We start from the raw sequence: 15,178 nt of genomic DNA on the forward strand, positions 1-15,178 counted from the left end.
GACATCACATTGATCATCAACCCTGAGAAGCTGTACACAGTCTCTGTAATTTTTGACATGGTCTTCTTTGCTTCCCTCTATATTTACACCTCCTATCCAGACATTTTCCATTCCAAATTTAGGTTAWATTGTCCATTCTTCTCCTCAAGGTCTTCTCCCAGAGATGCACATGTTTATCTTAAGGACARATTTTGCAACGAGTACCTTTTTAAACGAGGCAGTCCAGACGTCTCTGTCCCTCACATTTTCAAAARTTTTCTGCAAGGAACACTCCCAGATGTTTTTATTGTGAAGATCTGGTGTGATGAGAAAATGTTCAGTTGGGTTAGGGTATTGTGTAGTTCTGACCCCTTGTTTTAATGTAGCTTTTCTGCTTGCATGAGCTGTATCTCTACAATAATTAAACAGCTGTACAATATGCAGGTTTCTCTGAAGTTTTTTTTTATGTGCTCCATGATGGCACCACATCCTAACATCTGCTGCTTTCATATCCAGGATGCATATTCAGAGGTGGCCAGCCTTTTCGCAGAATTCTTTAGAGACCTGGACATCGTGCCAAGTGATATCATAGCTGGTCTGGTACTTCTTCGCCAGAGGCAGAGGTCTAAGAGATCTGCCATCCTGGACCAGGTATTAATCTCTGTAGTATTTTAAATACGAATGTCTAAAGTATTAAAACGTGTGGACAAATTTATTGTTCTACTTTTCTCTTCTACAGGCCAATAATGACATTTTAGCATTCTTGTCAGGGATACCTGTCACTCGTAATACTAGATACCTGGACCTCAAGAACTCTGTGAGTTACTTAGAAAAACAAAAATGGATTTCAAACCATGAATGTGTGACTGGTTGGGGACACTTCTGACTCGAGCACGCGTGTGCTCCTCTTCCTGCAGGCTGAGATGAACATGTACAAAGACGTGTGTTATTACATGCTCTTTGCCCTGGCTGCATATGGTTGGCCCATGTACCTGATGAGGAAGCCTGGCTGTGGGCTGTGCCGCCTCGCCAGCTCCTGCCCGTAAGCACACAAACATACCCCCGCACATTTTTTATCTATTTGCTTTCTGTGTCTCCCGAGCCTCTTCAGTGCTGATCAAATTTCAAATGCTGCAATACTTGCCAAGTGGTATTCCACTGAGACAATACCACTACAGCTAGACCCACTCACTGACACAAGCAGTGGTGAATTCTCTTACCCAGATGTCCCGCATTCAGATGCTAATTATATCCTTGTTGTTTTACCTGTTGTTGCTGTACTTCTGTTGTCTATGTCAACTATTTTATTCAGAAAAGTGTAACACTGATCCTTGTTTTCCTGTTTTCCTTTGTCCTTCTRCCAGGTGCGCATCAGTTTCTGGTTCTCGGCTGTCTCAGTCCGTGACMGTGGAGGAGGACAACTGCTGCGGCTGTAATGTCCTCGCCATACGCCGACACTTCCTGGACAGGGATCTCAAGCAGGTTCACATTGTCTACACTTCCTGCCACGACGCTGTGAGTAATCCACCATCCGGACGTGATACACTCATATGTGTTTAAGCTTAAATTCATAGTCATATAGGAGATAGGTGTTGTGGAGGAGTTTCACACCATCAGGCTAATTTTRGTTTCACATTTTGCTGTTGAGGAGAATTATGGTACAATCTTTCTTTTCATTTTCATGTGATGCAAAYGCAATGTTTTSGCATATTCYTGTTAAGTTTTGGCRTTTGTTTGRATTTTCTWTTTCWTTTTCTTCACGGAGTGAATTAGGGTACTGGAAATACCCTCTGTCTGTCCATCTGTCTTGTGAGCTGGATAACTTAAAAAAATAAGTGAGTTCATGAGTCCATTTTGGTGTATGGCTGCATCTATGTGTTAGAAAGGTCACTTTTGTTAAAATCCAAAATGGTCACCTCCATATATACACTGCCTGGCCAAAAAAAAGTGGACACCTGGATTTAATTAAGGTCTATGATGTCAGAATCTACCATCACCAATGCAAGATAGTGATGTTCGATACTGCCAAATTTCTTTCTGATACTGATACCAAGTAAAATGTGTCTGGTATCAGCGATACTGATCCGATACTGAAACTTAGTGATAACACACATAATGTGTCTGGTAAAGCTTAAAAAGTAGTGTTTTTCAAATAACCGCTTTATAAATAATACATGACATAGTAATTTATTTAATTTAAAAGTCTTTCTAACCCTAACCCTACATTTGTTAAGCACAGTTTTAAATTCTTATTCTAAAGAAATATAATAATTTTTGAATAGTGACTAAAAGTGAAAAAAAAAATTCTAAAAATTGTTACTTTGTATATTTTGTAGCATTGTTTGTGGATTTGCAAGAAGGTCCCTGGCCAGAGCTAATGCTGTTTTGGGAGCCATGACATGAAAAAGTTTAGGAACCCCTCGACTAGAATGTAATTACAGTCACTGAGACGAAGCAGATTTTATGTTAAAATGACCTGCCATACATCTACAGACTGACTGAACTCAGGCTACTGACTCAAGCAGAAGAAAAAGTCGTTCCCTCCAACCACCTATGATTAAGACAAGATTGGAATAATTTAGTTATTTTCTACTATTTTTCTGTTAATGAAATACATTATGTGAAATAATAAAGTATCATAGAATTGATATTTTGATTTTAGTATAGATTCTAGAACATAAAGTTCTGGCATCAGTAGTATCGATATTTCAGTATCGATTTGCACATCACTAAAAAGATCTTGGTGAGAAATTAATACAACACTGGATGAAAATAAATCTTGTGCCATTGCAGAAGCTTAACCAAACAATGCCACAGTGAATGTGAGCCGTAATGAAAGCTAAAGGCGGTCCAATGAAATATTAGTGTGTGTGACCCTTTTTTTTTTTTTGGCCAGGCAGTTTATGTAAACTGGCCACCTTGATTATTTGAGAWAACCATTTTTTTTTGTTTTGTTTTATATTGCTTTAAAAGGTAGTTTCCCTCAATCTATAAGAAAAAAACCTGGCAATGCCATTGTGCCTGGTGGTGGATAAAATTGCTTCCTCTGCTCGCCACGATCTGTCCCTCCTCACTGCCTCAGACAAGCAAAAAGAAAAACATCAGACCTCCYTTCTTATAAACAGTATAACTCCTACCCACTTGAATTTCAGGTTTACTTGCATTTCCTGTTCAATTCCAGTCCAGAAAAGCACTCCTCTCAAAAACTACAAACATTCACTATTCAAACCCCTCAGTGATGGGGGACATTAACGTACCTCTTAACATGAACTTGACAATGTAGAAGTTGAATGAGAGCTGTTCTCATCCATTATAGTAAGTTTCTAATTTGCAGATGCTCTTAGCATTTGAAGCAGTCATGAGTCACTCCAACTCTGTATTAAACTGTTAAATAATTTATATTTCATCCATATGTCTCTAAAGTTGATCCCTCCCCATGGAAAGCGTAGAAATCATTGCATGTGTTAAGTCCYGTGACTGTTTTACTTTTTACATGTTGCTTTTGTTATGTTTATCTCACAAACCAATTTTCACAACTATGAAAATATGTTCCGAGGTTCCAAATAACAATAGCATCATAACGGTTTTGATTTTCCTGTGGATAAGTTATCATGGTAGTGAAATATTTTGCATATTGGCTCTGCAGAGGAACTTCATGGACAAGTGAGACTTTTTTTTCTCAAACATTTTACATCCCAAAATAGTCTATTAAAGATATTATTCTTTTGTTGCATAGCAAATCTATAGTATAATATACCTTTTGTATTTAAACTTAAACTTGAGCCACTAATTTTCAAAGCAGAGGTCTTCTGAGGGAGGTTGACCAGCACTGGGTTTCCATTTATAAATTCACTGACTTCACTGTGCCAAGATGGAAAAAACCTGATGACAAAGGCTGAAGAGTTGCTCAGATTGCTGGACTGCTAGTGAAACTACAGCTCTTTTTTTCACAGCCTGGTCTGGGCAGGACTGTGGTAGCTTTATGCCTTTTTTTTTTTTTTTGTGAGAGACACTTGGGGACAGAACTGGGGCATTTTTTTATGTATTCATGCCAGCGGCAGAGATAGTCACAGAGTCAAACTGAAGTTGATGCAGATAATTTTATTCAGTAACCATAGCAGGCTGTGTAAAAGCACACACTGTAGTGGGTTTATATGGATCCCTTCATTAAACTGCCAGCAACAGCAGCATAATGAAGGGATCTTCTTAAAGTGACGTCTGTGTGATAAAATCTTAAGTTTCTGACACACAAAGGCCGACGGCCAGTCTAGGAGAAGATCACCCTGATTGGCTGTTTTGGTAACATTACACTCTAGCTCTGCTTTCTGTTATCTTAACACAAGACTCTACTGTCCAATAATAAAAAACACAAGTAAAATGTGAAAACCTGCAAAACCTTTTGGTGCAGGAGGTATTTGCATTTTTCATAGTTAATTCATGGCACGCAACTTAGTAATTCCTTCAGTAAGCTAAGAATGATGCATTAAATAAAACAATGATATGCCTGTAATTATAATTTGATTTAACCATGAAGTCCCTTGATATTAACATCCATTTTTCTGTGGAGACCTGTTCAGGATGGCATAAAATTACAAGCTAAAAGTTTAAATTAACATCGGAATACATTAACAGAATCAACATGATACAAGTACCAAGTTTAGCTTAAGAACAGCAGTTGTACTTTTTACTTACCTTATAAGAGCTTTGAACTAATGAGATACTGTAGAAGTCTCAAACTTTAGTTTGGTCTGAAGATTATTCTGTGACCAAGATACAAGAAAAGAAAATACTGTTCTACTAAGTTCAGAAAAATTGCAGAGAACTCTGACAAGAAGCCAGCAGGTCTTTGTAAGTGTTAAAACACACACAGAACGTAAGGAGGGGAGCTTACCTATTACAGCTTTACTAGGGTTGGGCAAAACCGTGTTATGTGCAGTCAATCATCAGATCGTGCATTTGTGTATATATGTATATAAATAATTTGTGTGTTTGTGTAATATCGATAAATATATATTATCAMTCAGAACACCAATAACAATATTGAATATTGATATCAGCTGAAAGTTTCATATCTATGCATCCCTATTAGGAACTTCTAAAAATGTAGTCTAAACAAGTTGTCCTCAGTAGTTTTTTTTTTTTTCTATGCAAAAGCCTTGGCATGTAATTTTCCCACTTATTTTCTTTGGAATTAACAGTTGKTTTTTGTTCTGCTTCACTCTACATGTTTCCTCCAGGTTTACGAGACTCCGTTCTTCGTGGCGGTGGATCACGCAAAGAAGAAAGTTGTCATCAGTATCAGAGGAACTCTTTCACCAAAGGTGATTTGCYTGTTTCATGTCCTGTCTTTRGACAGTAATAATATTTCATTTCTCTGAAATTATTAGCACTCCCTGCTCTCCTCTGCGCTTTCTAACACTAACACTTCAGAGCAGGTGAGCTTCTCMTGGTTCACTGCAATATTCTCAAACACCTACACCCTTCACGCAAAGACCAAGAGCGTGACTGTCCACTCTGAAAGAGAAATGTCCTTTACTTRTCTTTTATGTAAGCATTTCAGAAGATTTCTGCAGTGTTTCAAGCTTCAGCTGAACCAAATGTTATGAAACKAATCGTGATTTATTGTAACAAAGGCAAACTTATTTACAATATAAATGAATATAAAAATGATTTTTATACAGTGTGAGTACTATGACTGAAAGTTTTAACTCTAATATTTTGTAAAAAATTAATGGTTAGTTAAAATGAGTTTAATAGAATCTACATAAACACATACCATTGTTTTAGAATATTAAAATGAATACAATGTTATTTTGGTTTCTCTTGCAGTTCCTTTTATACTGTTTTTGTGACATTTTTAAAAAATTATTTTTTGTGTTTCAGGATGCTTTGACTGACCTGACAGGAGACTCTGAGCGTTTGCCTGTAGAGGAGCAGCAGGGGAACTGGCTTGGTCACAAGGTGGGAGACTCCAAAATTCACTTAACAATTTCCTCTGCTTTTCTGTTTTAGATGTTAACAGTTGAAATATAGCTATAGATAATTTACCAGGAGATTAATGACTTCCTGTCCACATTTTTTTAACTGCCATTGCCCTCTCTGCACTGAATCTCTTTTTCTTTCACTCCAGGGAATGGTTTACTCAGCAGAATACATTAAGAAGAAATTGGAGCAGGAAATGATCTTGTCACAAGCTTTTGGAAGAGACTTGGTACGTGACTCAGCATGCTGAGTAAAGAATGGCTGGCTTCAGAAAGGCCGCGTTTAGAATTTGTGCCATGAATTTGTACTGTGAACAACCACAGTAAGGCCCCACTAGGTGTGTAAATTCTTTAAAAACGCCAAGCTCTGTGTTAAAAAAAGGTTATTTTCTTTCGAAGAGGGCACAGCAGGTGCTTTTTATGAGTGTAACGACTGTGTCGGTCTCCCACAGAGCAAAGGTACCATGCACTATGGGCTGGTCATCGTTGGGCATTCCCTTGGTGCCGGCACCGCTGCTATTCTCTCCTTCCTGCTCAGACCTCAGTACCCTACACTGCACTGCTACTCTTATTCTCCACCTGGTGGCCTTCTCAGGTAAGTCTGTTTGTTTTTACACAAACATTTGGGATGTGAGCTAAATATGTAGCTCTTCACTGTTTAGTTGCTGAGTCTATTACTGTTTGGACCTTTGTAGCATTCAGACTCTCTGAATTAGAATCGATGTTTCTTTGAAATGCAAAGTGTAAATGTTTGCACAGAACACTTTTTCCAGTGTTGTATAAAGTATCACAAAGTGATACTTGAGTAAAAGTACAATTATCTTACCAAAAAATTACTTTGGTAAAAGTTAAAGTACTCTTTGGGAATATTACTTGAGTAAAAGTCTTAAAGTATCTGATATTTTTTGTACTTACAGTAAGTATTAAAAGTAAAAGTATTGATTTAAAATGAGCAATTAGATTTTCTGTAATGACATTTATTAAGAGGTGACCTCCACAAAAAATGCAGAAATGACTATATTATATTAAAATAATAAATTTATGTTAAATTTAGGATGCACTAGTCCAGCTGTTTTAGTTTATAAATCAAGGCTGCCCAAACTTTTTCCCCAAAATGAAAATCTATCTGAGGGCTGCAGCCAAATGCAATAATATAATTCATGAAATACAAATACTTCTTAAGTGCAGTCCTTTTATCTTAATAATTATGTCCTGCTGGAATGTGACATTATTTGTTTGTGTACAAACTAATACGGTATCACAATTTTATATATTTATACTTCTCATTCAACCACAATTAAATTCATTCTTTCTTGGAGGCACAATTTATATGGATAGTATTTATTCTTTACAATAACAAGCTGGAATGAAAACAAGCAAAAATGAAATTAAAGTAACAACTTTCTTCTTGCCCTTTTTTTAATGTAAGGAGTAGAAAGTACAGATAACTGTGTGAAAATGTAGGGTGTAGAAGTAAAAGTTAGGCTGAAAAATATTTACTCAAGTAAAGAATAGATACCCAAAAATTCTACTTAAGTACAGTAACAAAGTATTTGTACTTAGTTACTTTACAACTCTGACTTTTTCCCTCTTGGCTCATGTCTTTTACACACTTCACACATCTTTTTTCAGATTATTCAAGTTTTTCTTGCTTTTGTCTTTTGTATAACCCAGTGAGGATGCCATGGAGTACTCCAAAGAGTTTGTGACATCTGTAGTATTAGGAAAAGACCTAGTACCAAGGTATTTTTGTACTGTATCGAATAGGCTTCAGTTAATATTTTAGTTTTCCACAGTAGTACCACAATAGCCTCTGGTCTGTTGTAGGCTCGGCCTTTCACAGCTGGAGGGTTTCCGACGGCACCTTCTGGAGGTCTTACAGAAAAGCAACAAGCCAAAGGTAACAAACTGTCTAACTGTCTGATTTTAAAAATAAAGGAAACAATAGTTACAGGTTGCATTCTCTGGCCTCTTTGTCACTTTATCTGCTCTCAAGCAAGCAATATAGAGGAATTATATAATATATTATTTGCATGTTTCTTTCTTTGCCAACAGTGGAGGATCATTGCAGGAGGCACCAAATGCATCCCCAAATCAGAGCTTCCAGTGGAGGATGATGATCCTCAGTCGCAGCCTGCAGCTCCCCCCAGCAGCCGCCTGTGGCTACACCCCAGTGACCTCAGCATCGCCTTGTCAGCCTCCACACCTCTTTACCCTCCTGGCAGGATCATCCACGTGGTGCACAACCATCCACCAGAGACGTGGTGAGAAAACCGATTTGAAGAGTGACATCCAAAAGCATCACACTTTCTGTTTGTTCTGGYATGACTTCAGAGGATTGATAACACTCTTGTGTTCATTGTGTTCAGCGGTGGGMTTTTTTTCTTTTCCCTCTACAAAGACTCCCAACTCACAAGTCCTTGATGAGTGAATCATGGAGACAATAACCTAAAATCAGCTTTTAGAACAGTTTGACATCTGTAAAACAAAAGAACAGGCAGCCAAGAGAGAAAAGATATGAAAGTGTTTACAAGTCGGTTTATAGTGTGCTGGCTAAATTCTCTAAGGCCTCATAACTGAATTAACTTTTATATTCTGCTTGTGCTTTGCACCACATTGTTGCTTACTTAGCAGGGAGCACATCTAAAACTTTACTGTCAGACTCTGTGTTGCTAGCAGCCTGTTGCGTTGGCAGGTAATTTGTTCCCATTTATTTGTTTGCAGCTACAAAAACGGTGTCAAAGATAAAACAACGTGACAGGCATGAAATTGTGTTTCTTCTCCAACAAGGTGATCCCCAGATAAGGTGTTAGCTGAAAACATGACACGTTCTTTAAAACAAATGGAAAAAACTGCACGAGTGAAGGACAAGAGAAGTCGTTTCAGGCTGAAAATTCTCTCTGCAGCGGAGGAACAGTGAAAGTCAGATTCCTCAAAATGTTACTAATTGGTCAAGAAATTGTTTGTGGTTTTATTCTAGATTAATTGTATGTTTAGATATCTGCACTGAAAAACAAAACAGATATTTAACTCAATTACATGTTTAACATTAGAACATTTTGAAAAGTGCTGTTTTAGGCATCAATTTTCCCGTTTATCTCCTGCTATAACAAGAAACTTGAGTTTTGGACGTTATAAGGGATTATTATTATTATTATTATTATCATTATTATTATTGTTTTTTTTTTTTTTTTTGTAAATTCTAAGTGTGTTTTGTTTCTGAAACGCTCATTTGATAAAACTGTTTCACATATTGGAATATGACCTGTGTTTAAACTTCTTCCAGATATTGTGTTCTGTGTGAATGGACACGTTTCACCCTGAGTGACAGATTGTGTCTCCGTGTTTTTAGCTGTGGTCAGGAAGAGCCAACCTACTCTGCACTGTGGGAAGACAACAAGGCCTTCAACGAGGTCATCATATCACCCGCTATGCTGAACGAGCACATGCCGCACATGGTGATGAAGGGTCTGAACAAGGTCTGTTTCAGCTGTGTGCATGCACATGGATTTATTTTTATTTAATTTGTTTTTGCTTCAGGGTGTTTTTAAATTAACATGGTTGTAGCTTCTCAGTCTTGGTCTTTAGTTCTGATACTGGGTGACAAAACTGAATGATGATGATGAGTTTATCGGTTGAGTAAATGTAAAGATTAAAATGCATATTCAGCAGTTCATTAGTCAGCACAGGTTTTTCACTAAACTTAAGACTGTAAACTAAACGTTGATAAAAAGTTTTAGTTTTTATACATTGAAGGATTCAGTCTGAAKATTTACAAGCGATTTAACAAACTTAAAGTGTCTGTGACATGCATATCCTTCAAATACAAAAAGGTAAAAAAAACATCTTTATATTTAAGAAACTTGGCATAAAACACATGATTTTACCCATTTTGTCGCATAACTGGCATAGCTCAGCCAAAATGCAACAGGAAGTGACATCAAAGGGGAACTCTTTAAGATGGYAAACACTCTGGTCTTTSTTTATTAAAACAATACAATTTGAACTCTGACTCTTCTTCATCTCTCTGATAGTGACTCAAAATAATCGAAAGAAACATCAGACTCTTCTCCACAGTCTTTGTTGTCGGCCATTGTAGCGATTCTCTGTTTACATGCAGACATTCCCATTTGACGTCACTTCCTGTTACTTCACATGCAAATATCGCAACAACTTTTCATCTTAGCAGTATAAAATATTTTTTGCAATATGTTATCGATGTTAATTTTTCCAAAAATTCATTCATAGRTATTACAAAAATTTAATGTCAGACTTTTTAGGGTTGCTATTGCAGCACTATTATTTTTAAACAAATAAATGTTTTATGTTTTAAGTGTTGTAGAAGAAAATAGTTATAAAGCAAAGCARATGATTTGAATCCTGCATCATCTTTGGCATGAAAACATAAAGATAATTTAAACACTACTACACACCCTAAAATCAACTCACTTTATGGCTAAGTGATGAATCTGTGAGAGCATAAACAGTGAATTGCAACTGATTTTATTAGAAAAAAAAAAAAGCACTTGACTCCAAAAACTTATGACTTCTGGATGAATTTTTTTTGATTATTTTTTTAAATGAAGATTCGGTTTGTGTCAATGACGCATGCAGCCTGTTCTCAACTCATTTCTTGCTCATATTTCCCCCACATTTCTTCTGTCTCAAAGCATGGAAACTCTTGGTTATCTGATGGTTTTCTCTGGTTCTTCCAGGTCACAGAACATCGGCTTTGATAACGGGCTTTTTTTAAATACAGTTTGTGTAGCTGGACGTTTGTGTTTGTCTGACGTTCTGAGTGCACGTCTGAAGTGCGTGTTTTTGTAACTAGTTTGCAGTGTAACACCTCTGATGTTTCGACAGGTACGGGATGGATTTGAGCAGGAAATTTTGAACACAGAAGAGTTGGGACTCAGACAGCCAACCAGCTGCGCCACTGTGTTCAAAACCTCCCAAAAAGAGCTAAACCACAGTCCTCCAGCACCTGATTCTTCCTCTGACACACACAAGCGCTCGTCTTGCACTGCCTCCCACACAGAAAAGGAGGCTGTCTCGGTCCCACTGACTGGCGTTGCTTCTCCTTCTTTTCCAGATGTAGAGTCTGCCCCCTTGGCTCCTCTATCCTCTGCCTCTCAGCCGTGCTTGGTGTCTGTCCCTTCTCCCTCCAACATCTCRTCACACCTTCAGTCAGATGCACTTCCAGCTGAGAACGATCCATGCGTTCCACAACAATCCCAATCAGATCCGTGCATCTGTCACACTAATGAAGTGGCTGTTCCTCTTTCTGAAGTTCAGTCTGTTGAGTCTAACTCCGCTCAGGTAGAAAATTTACCTCTGAAYTTTGTAGCAACACATCCCTCCTCAGAAACTCATGGAGTTCAAACTTTACAAGTGTTAACCAGCCTGTCTGACTCAGTTGTGTAAACTTCATCACACTCAGTTTTAAACTCAACCTTCATTAGGCTGAATTCACAACTCATTCACCAGTTTAAGTTGTGATCAGCATGCACAGTGTGACTAAAGTCCTGCTCCTGAAATTAAAACATGGAAACGGCTTGAAAATGATTTTTAAGAAAGTAAAACTAAAAAAGACCAGTGCAGAGCAGCTCATGTGGTACATCAATTTAAGGAAAATYGCTAAAAATCCCTTCTTTGCTACTCCAACTGGCATAATTGCATTTTCCATAAGTCATTGGGTAAATGCATCAAGTTCCAGCTTCATCACTGGAAGCAATTAAAAGTCTCAGGGAAAAAGCAGGAAGTGGGGAGCGGAAAATGAAATATTGGCGTGCCACCACAAGGTGATGTAATGATTTCAGCTTTATTCTGAACAATGCCTCCTGGTTTACAGCATGCATTTAAAGTATATTTGATGGTGAGGTAAATATATGATCTCCTTAAAATCCCGTTCAACCTCAGAGTCAGAAGAAGCTTTAAACAAATCTGCATGGTGCTCAGACTCACATCCAGTCCTTTTTATTCCACAGAGATTGATCTTATCCAGCTTGTTTTTGTTCAAAAAGGATTTTACTCTTCTGTCTGTGCCACAATACATTCAGTCAAATACTTTGACAGAAAATTATTAACTCTTTTCCTCAACTTAACACTTTTTTTGCATTTGAAATGTTGCCATGGTAACTGGATATCTCCCACATTAACCACTCTTTCTTCCTGCTTCACTGTTTTTTTTGTTATTTTTTGGTAGCTGTGGTTCTTCTTCCTGGATGATGGTTCTCTTTTCTGCTATTCAAAGGCACAAATTCAGTTTTGCATCTTAATTTCTAACTCCTCAAAGGAACTGCTAATTATCAAGATCTGAGGGAATAAGTGTGCAGATCTGGAGTGCTTTGGCTTGCTGCACTCACCGCTTTAAAACTGTTTAACAAATTTCTCTTTTTGTTCCAATTTCTTCTAGCAGAGGGCTGTCATCACTGCACAGATTCTGAAAACTGGAAGTCTTTTTTTTAGACTTCCAATGTTTACGTTTTYCTTTATGAACCACTTAAATCTTCTGGGATCACAGCGCTTTTCTGCTCAATGCAAAGTTTCAAATGTGTTATAACGCATACATTTTCAGCCATAAGCTGTCACTCATGGTTTCAGTTACAAAATATGTATTTAATGTTTTCAGTGCCAGATGTTTGCTGTAATTTATCACTTGCAGTAGTCTTGTACTCATGTATCAATGGTCACAATTAGCTCATTAGTTTTATTTATAAATGCTTAACTAAACATTAAACATTAACATGCTAATGTTAAACATGCTAAACATTCTTCTGTGGCATTTTAATTTATTCAGCCTTTGTTTTATTTATAACATTGTCTTTTTATGCAATTTTTAGTATATTTTTCATTCAGATCTATCAATTCATTCCACTGTCATGTATGTTTTATGTGAATGTGTTTTCTTAAAATATTTTTTTGTTAACATTATGCATTCTTTATTCATTAAAGTTCATAAAATATGTGTAATGGMTGTGTAGTTTGTATTTTGTAGAACAATAGTTTTCTTGAAAGTTCTTCTAAGCACTGGTCTGTGATCCAATAACGGTGATGTAGGTCGTGTGTAGTTCTTGCTAAAGCATCATGACTCTGTGGGTGTTTAATGTTAGAGTAGGTGTAAACTCACTTTTTGATTTCYCTCACATTCATATGATTTACACTGACTTTTAACTCTTTTTAACAAATGCAAACAAAATGCTCTGCGTACAATAGGATGAACTTGAATCCAGTTTTCTGAGAAAAGCTTAAAGGGGCAATATTATGTGTTTCTCGGGTATATATTTAAATACTATACCATAATAAAGTATGTATGTCACCTTTAGCTGTTATTAAAATGCTGTTTTTATGTTTAAATAGAAAATAAACTTCTCATCACTTCCTCTTCTAAACGCCTTGAAATTGTCCTGTCTCTTTAAGAACCACCTTCCGCTTCTGTCTCGCCCATTTCAGTGCTGCTATGATGCATTTTACTTGGCATTTGAAAATACATTTCCTCAAAGGTATTTTTAATCTGAAAAGAGCTTCACTGAGTGAGAACTAGTGTCAAGAGCTTAGCAGACAGTTTAAGTTTCACTTTCACTTTCACCCAAGAGCCTGCAGGAGTCATGGGCGGGGAATGTGAGGAGGGGGTAGGGGGGCTCTGCTATGAGGAAGTTTGGCTTAAAGACACATCCCAGGGGCGTTTCTGGTCCCCAAAGACGTTTCTGGTCCCCACCTGTCGTTTTGCTCCTCAGCATGGCTTCTTAAAAACGCTGCAGGATTTCTCAAACATGCATGAATGAGTCAAAGCAAGGTTTTGGGCATGTTTTTATGAGAGTATAACATTAAAACATGATGTAAAACTCAAAGTTGATTTTACATGATATTGCCCCTTTAAAAATTAAGTAAAWAAATAGTCAGTTGGCAACTAAAATGAACCTTTATTTGGTTCAGTTGCTCTAAAAAAATGTCCTGATTTATTTTGCCGGATAAACTCGTTTTACTTTCGTTAGAACCAAGCTTGTGTTTCCATTTGTATTCAGCTGCTTGACTGATTTTTCAACACCAGTGCACATCCATCGTGGTGCCCTCAGGCTCCTGTCAGACTTTTATCTCCCAAGTCATGTGCCTGTGTGTACCTTTTGTGCTTCCGACAGGTGCTGGAGAACTACAATAAAGGGAAAACGGCTTTGTTGTCGGCAGCCAAGATCATGGTGAGCCCAACAGAAGTAGACTTGAACCCAGAGAGCATGTTTGTGGATACGTCGACAGCCTCTCAGCAGCCAACACCTACAACCCACCACCGCAGGAACAGCAGTGTTCGGTTAGTAAGCCAGGCACTGCTGTGGGTGTGTTTGAGCCTCGAAGAATATTTTAAAAAGTGTGATAATCTGTGCAGTCAGTTTCCACTCTTACTTAGTATGTAATGACTGAAATCTCATCCTGAAATGTAGCTTTAATTCAACAGTAAAGTACTAAAAGACATACTACTGCTACTAACTGCTACTTTATTGTTCTCTCAAAATCATCGTCTTGTCTGTTCTAATTGTTTTGAAAAAATTAAAAAAGACAAAAACCCTTGTTACGGTAAGCAAAGCATGTCAGTACTAATTTTGCATACTATGATCCCTTTTTCTCATGCACGCCTGCACGCTGTCTAACCACAGAGCCGTTGTAATGTATAGTAGTCGGTTCTCACCCCACCCTCTCTGGTTTAGCTCTTGTCCAAAGTCAATGTGAAGTCTTTAGTAGTGATGGTTGGGTTATGATGTTCCCACCTGTGTTGTAGACAAAAATTCAAGAGCATACACGCTCTACTGGGTTACACTTCTCGGATGCTTTTTGTTATGCTAACGCACTTCCTTGTTTTCCTCTCTCAAATCGGGGTGAGAGAAAAATGTATACAGAGGTTTTCTGCGTCCAAATTCCTTCAGAAGCCTTGTTGTTTCCTTTTTAAGTGCATTTTTATAATTTGGTCTGGAGATCCTCTTTTTTCATTTTCTGGATCAAGTGACATCAGAGGACACATGGAAGCACAAGTTAGCAAAATGACCAGTACCCGTGACCTCCTAGTCCCCTTTTTTCTGTTCTTTCCTCTGTGTAAAATATCATGATAATCACATAGTTTGTAGATCTTAGATGTAGTTTGAGTACTAACATGTAGTTGTTTTATTTCCCTTCTTTAACCTTCCATAAGTTGTTTTGACCCACTTCTCATGTCTGTCCTGTATTTTTGG

The 15,178-nt window shown here is 37.5% G+C and overlaps 1 protein-coding gene across 2 annotated transcripts in view; it reads left to right on the top strand.

Moving 5' to 3' along the window:
* Nucleotides 1-15,178, top strand: part of dagla (diacylglycerol lipase, alpha) — a 34,489-nt gene that overhangs the window by 16,308 nt on the left and 3,003 nt on the right. The window contains exons 7-20 of one of the 2 annotated variants that reach the window (XM_014026416.1): nt 496-630; nt 719-796; nt 897-1,021; nt 1,344-1,494; nt 5,217-5,300; nt 5,863-5,940; nt 6,110-6,190; nt 6,413-6,555; nt 7,635-7,703; nt 7,788-7,860; nt 8,016-8,224; nt 9,313-9,439; nt 14,099-14,265; nt 14,511-14,528. In XM_014026416.1, coding sequence (XP_013881870.1) covers nt 496-630; nt 719-796; nt 897-1,021; nt 1,344-1,494; nt 5,217-5,300; nt 5,863-5,940; nt 6,110-6,190; nt 6,413-6,555; nt 7,635-7,703; nt 7,788-7,860; nt 8,016-8,224; nt 9,313-9,439; nt 14,099-14,265; nt 14,511-14,528 — 1,538 coding nt within the window. The remainder of the gene's footprint in view (nt 1-495; nt 631-718; nt 797-896; nt 1,022-1,343; nt 1,495-5,216; nt 5,301-5,862; nt 5,941-6,109; nt 6,191-6,412; nt 6,556-7,634; nt 7,704-7,787; nt 7,861-8,015; nt 8,225-9,312; nt 9,440-14,098; nt 14,266-14,510; nt 14,529-15,178) is intronic. The other variant, XM_014026423.1, reaches the window with a different exon arrangement.

Source organism: Austrofundulus limnaeus, unplaced genomic scaffold (assembly GCF_001266775.1).
Source record: "Austrofundulus limnaeus strain Quisiro unplaced genomic scaffold, Austrofundulus_limnaeus-1.0 Scaffold5, whole genome shotgun sequence".
Lineage (NCBI taxonomy): Eukaryota > Metazoa > Chordata > Actinopteri > Cyprinodontiformes > Rivulidae > Austrofundulus > Austrofundulus limnaeus.